Source organism: Cariama cristata, unplaced genomic scaffold (genome assembly GCF_000690535.1).
Source record: "Cariama cristata isolate BGI_N322 unplaced genomic scaffold, ASM69053v1 scaffold35002, whole genome shotgun sequence".
NCBI classification, from domain to species: Eukaryota; Metazoa; Chordata; class Aves; order Cariamiformes; family Cariamidae; genus Cariama; species Cariama cristata.
This window is the reverse complement of record NW_009605082.1, coordinates 5,910-9,977: the sequence shown is the minus strand read 5'-3', so window position 1 is coordinate 9,977 and position 4,068 is coordinate 5,910. Positions and strand designations below refer to the sequence as shown.

Below are 4,068 nucleotides of genomic sequence, written 5' to 3'. Positions count from 1 at the left end.
CCAGCCCCGGCATTTGCCGGTGCATGATTGTTGCAGTCCATCGTGGCTTTTTTATGCATCGGTCACAGCCAGCCTTTTTTCCTTTCTCAACAGAATAGCAAAGCCGGGCTTATTTTCTGGGCAGGCCATGGCGTACACACCAGTTTTTTCAGACCTTTTCTGTTTGTGTCCCCTGCCCCCTCCTCTGAAGGGTGTGTAATTCCTGTTGTGACCCAGACTGGGTTATGGTGCTTGGAGTTTGTCCCCAGGGCCGGGGGTCTCCCTGGTATCCCTTGGCAGACTAACAGACGTTAGGCTGTCACCGGCACGCACCAAAACCAGACGCTCTGGTCTTCGGTCTCTGCCCGGTGGTGGTGGCAGGGAGGGCTCGCACCCAACTCGCTTCAGGACTGAGATTGTCGGTTGTACCTAGTGACAGACACGATGTGCGCTCCTCTGGAAGGTAACACTGAAAAGTACGATGTTGGGAGATTTTTGGTTGGGAGAGGATTTTCTCTGGGTACTCTTTGAAAGCAAAGTCATGAGTACTACTCCTCACTGGAAAATATCCAACTTTGGGATTTAAAGGTCACTGCTGAACTATTTCACAAATACCCATCTCTTCTGTTTAAACTAGGTTTACCTCTGCTCGTACAAAGAACAATCGCGAGGACTATTGTCCTGCAGGAAATTGTAGGAAAAGGCCGATTTGGTGAAGTCTGGCGTGGAAAATGGTGTGGGGAAGATGTAGCTGTGAAAATCTTCTCCTCCAGAGATGAACGGTCCTGGTTTCGGGAGGCAGAAATTTATCAGACGGTTATGCTGAGACATGAAAACATCCTGGGCTTTATTGCTGCCGATAACAAGGGTACGCTGCGAGTCGTGCGTGAAGTCCCGGGGGTGGGTCTCAGAATTGCTTTCGCTGCCCCTGCTCCCGTCTGAAACACCGCTTCGAACCTCGCAGCTGTCCCGAGCTCCTTCCTGCTGGGATGGCCAGCAGGCCCGTTCGTTTGTGTGCCTGAGCCGGCCACGAAACGGGAAGGCTTTCCCTGGCTGATTGTTTTTAATAAGGCTGAATAATCTTGCTTCCTCCTGGCAGATAACGGGACGTGGACTCAGCTCTGGCTTGTCTCTGAGTACCACGAGCAAGGGTCCCTGTTCGACTACCTGAACAGAGGCACGGTGACGGTGGAGGGCATGGTGAAGCTGGCGCTGTCGGTGGCCAGCGGCCTGGCACACCTCCACATGGAGATCGTCGGCACGCAAGGCAAGAGCTTCCCTCCCGCTTGGCCTTCAAGTAATTTAAGGAGCTTCAGCGGTATTGGCAAAAACGTTTATGGGTGACGTGGTGTAATAAAGCGTTTTACAAACTGTTATGCTGCAGGAAACAGTATTAGGGTAAGCGTCTGTGGTACAGTGTAAACAGAGAGTAGGAATAGCATCTTCCCACTTTCACTGTCTGCGCCTCCTTCCACCTCTTCAAGTGGGTGCCTGCGGGAGCAGCTGTGCGAACGGGGAGCGCTAATGAAGGGTTTTCCAAATTAATTCAGAGGGTGAACTTACAGTTTCTCTTTTTGAGTTTTATTGCTGAAATACAGATACTGGAACAAAAACGCCCTCAAGGGTTTTTTATTTAATGGCATTTAGCAGAGCTTTACTTGGTGCAAAATAGACTTCAGTGGTTTTTTTTACAGGGTGTAGTAACAAAGTTGAATAAAACAGTTTTTACTTCCTTACTCGTTATATTAAAATCCGTACTGTTGTTACCAAAATTGACGGCACTTTCTGCGAACAGGCAAGCCAGCAATCGCACACCGAGATCTGAAATCTAAAAACATCCTGGTGAAGAGGAACGAAAGCTGCGCCATCGCGGACCTGGGCCTGGCGGTGAAGCACGACTCGGTGCTGAACACCATCGACATTCCCCAGAACCCCAGGGTGGGGACCAGCAGGTGGGTGAGGGCGGGCTGCCCACCGCCAGCCCTGCTTGCCCCGCGGGACAGCTTCTCTCAGCCTCTCGGCCCTTTCCTCCATCGGTGACTTCCCCCTCTGCTTTTGGCATCTGCCGAATGTTGGCAATAGACCCAAGCCCTCCGTCCCCGCTGGGTGGGTGCGGAAGGTGGCTGCCAGCCCCGCCGTGGGACGGAGCTGACGACCCCATGTGGAGCGCAGCTTTGTGGCGTGGATGTCCTGTGTCGGTCACCCCCGGTGCTGCTGGGCCCAGTCAGGGCATCGCTCCCAGCGCCGCGGCGGGGGGCGGGCGGAGCCGTTCCCGTCTGCCGGCCTCCGTCAGCGTAGCTGTCGGTAGCTGGGGGTGAAAAACGAGCAGCAGAGGAGAGTTGGAGAGCAGTGCCTTTAACAGCGGACAGGCTGGGTTTCTACTGGTAGCCCGTCCCTGGCCATCCCCGATGAGGTTTCAGGTGGCTTAGTTCATAGCAAGCACTTGTGCTGCGCAGTGTGGAGCGTTGTCTCAGACTTTCTCAGCATTGCATTTACCACCCAGACCAACTTCTCTTGCTTTCACTCGGGGTCACCGTCAAAAGGAGTGTTTTCCCTTTTTCCCAGTAGGACTGGCTGGTACCTGGCGCCGGCACGCAGCAGCCCGGTCTTTTGTATGAACTCCCTCTAGCAAATTGACCTTTGTGTGCTTTAAAGGTATATGGCTCCTGAGATACTTGACGATGTGATGAACATGAACGTCTTTGAGTCCTTCAAGCGCGCAGACATATACTCTCTTGGGCTGGTATACTGGGAGATAGCCCGAAGGTGCTCCGTTGGAGGTGAGGTTTCTGGCCTTTTCATTTTGCAGTCCCGACCGCTTTTACCTTAAATAGAGCAAAAGCACTCTCCCTTATCTTGGCAGTATTTGGGAGTCTGTTGTGGAGCAGTTGTTCAAGGTGGCCCCAAATGTTCCTCTGTTCTCTCGCATTGCCTGTAAAAACAGAGTTTATTCTGGAGCAGCTACTTTGGGTTTTGTGTTACCTACACGATAAATCTTTCCTAGGAATCACGGAGGAATACCAGTTGCCTTACTATGATGTTGTGCCTTCTGATCCTTCGATAGAAGATATGAGAAGGGTAGTTTGCGAGCAGAAGCTCAGACCAAATATTCCAAACCAGTGGCAAAGCTGTGAGGTAAAGGCAGTTTTCCAGTTTCTTGTAAAACATCTTTAAATTAAGATGGGGAATTCTTCAGTGAGACAAAGGGAGTTTGATGTCCAGCTTCTCCTGAATTTAAACGTGTTTCAGCTGTCTAGCTCTTTTTCAGCTCCCAGATCTATACAGAGAAAACCATCTTTGCACCAAGTGCTGAACTCTCTCGAATATAGGTCTTAATTTATGATACTGCTGTTGTATTACCATTTCAGAGAGCTGTATTTTATCTTCCAGTATTGCACTTCAAAAAAAATTTAAAAGCGGGAGGTGAGGGTTTTATTCTTGACCTGGTCTTTTAATTTCTGATGCGCAGGCGCTGCGAGTAATGGGGAGGATAATGCGGGAATGCTGGTACGCCAACGGCGCGGCGCGGCTGACCGCCCTGCGCGTGAAGAAGACCATTTCACAGCTCTGTGTGCAGGAGGACTCCAAAGCCTGACGGAGCTCCTTGGAGGAAGAGAGAGGAATGAATTCTTCTGTTCATCTTTTAACATGTGATATTATTTTTATTTTTGGTCTACCTCAGATAATGTGGTTCAGTATTTAAGTGCCCAAACCAGAGCACTGACGTCTAGCTTCACATTTGGCCGCTGGAAGGGGCAGCTTCTGACTTATAGCTGATGTTTGGTACAGCGAGTCAGTGACCTGCTTTGGTTTGCTAAAGTAAATTAGACACTAGGCTAATTGCAGAAAGGAGCTTAAAACACCATGACGGCGTAAAAATACCTTTCGCTATTGCGCTTTTTATCCTAGTCAAACCCCAAACGTGTTGGAAATAGCTGGTATTGGTTAAAGCCTGTTTGCAAGGGAAACCACATGTTTTATCCTCAAACCAAATTTAATCCAGCTTTTTACGTATTTTTTCACAGGAATCTGAAAAGGGGCTGTCAGTAAAATGCATTTTTAAATACTATATTTATCATTACCTAAGCA

The 4,068-nt window shown here is 49.8% G+C and overlaps 1 protein-coding gene across 1 annotated transcript in view; it reads left to right on the top strand.

Annotated features, from left to right (window-relative positions):
- Positions 1 to 3,574, top strand: part of LOC104158235 (activin receptor type-1C-like) — a gene marked incomplete at its 5' end in the record, with an annotated part of 5,461 nt that extends 1,887 nt beyond the window's left edge. The window contains 6 exons of the mRNA XM_009695825.1: positions 617 to 847; positions 1,079 to 1,246; positions 1,775 to 1,931; positions 2,635 to 2,759; positions 2,984 to 3,114; positions 3,449 to 3,574. Coding sequence (XP_009694127.1) covers positions 617 to 847; positions 1,079 to 1,246; positions 1,775 to 1,931; positions 2,635 to 2,759; positions 2,984 to 3,114; positions 3,449 to 3,574 — 938 coding nt within the window. The remainder of the gene's footprint in view (positions 1 to 616; positions 848 to 1,078; positions 1,247 to 1,774; positions 1,932 to 2,634; positions 2,760 to 2,983; positions 3,115 to 3,448) is intronic.
- Positions 3,575 to 4,068: the final 494 nt, after the last annotated feature.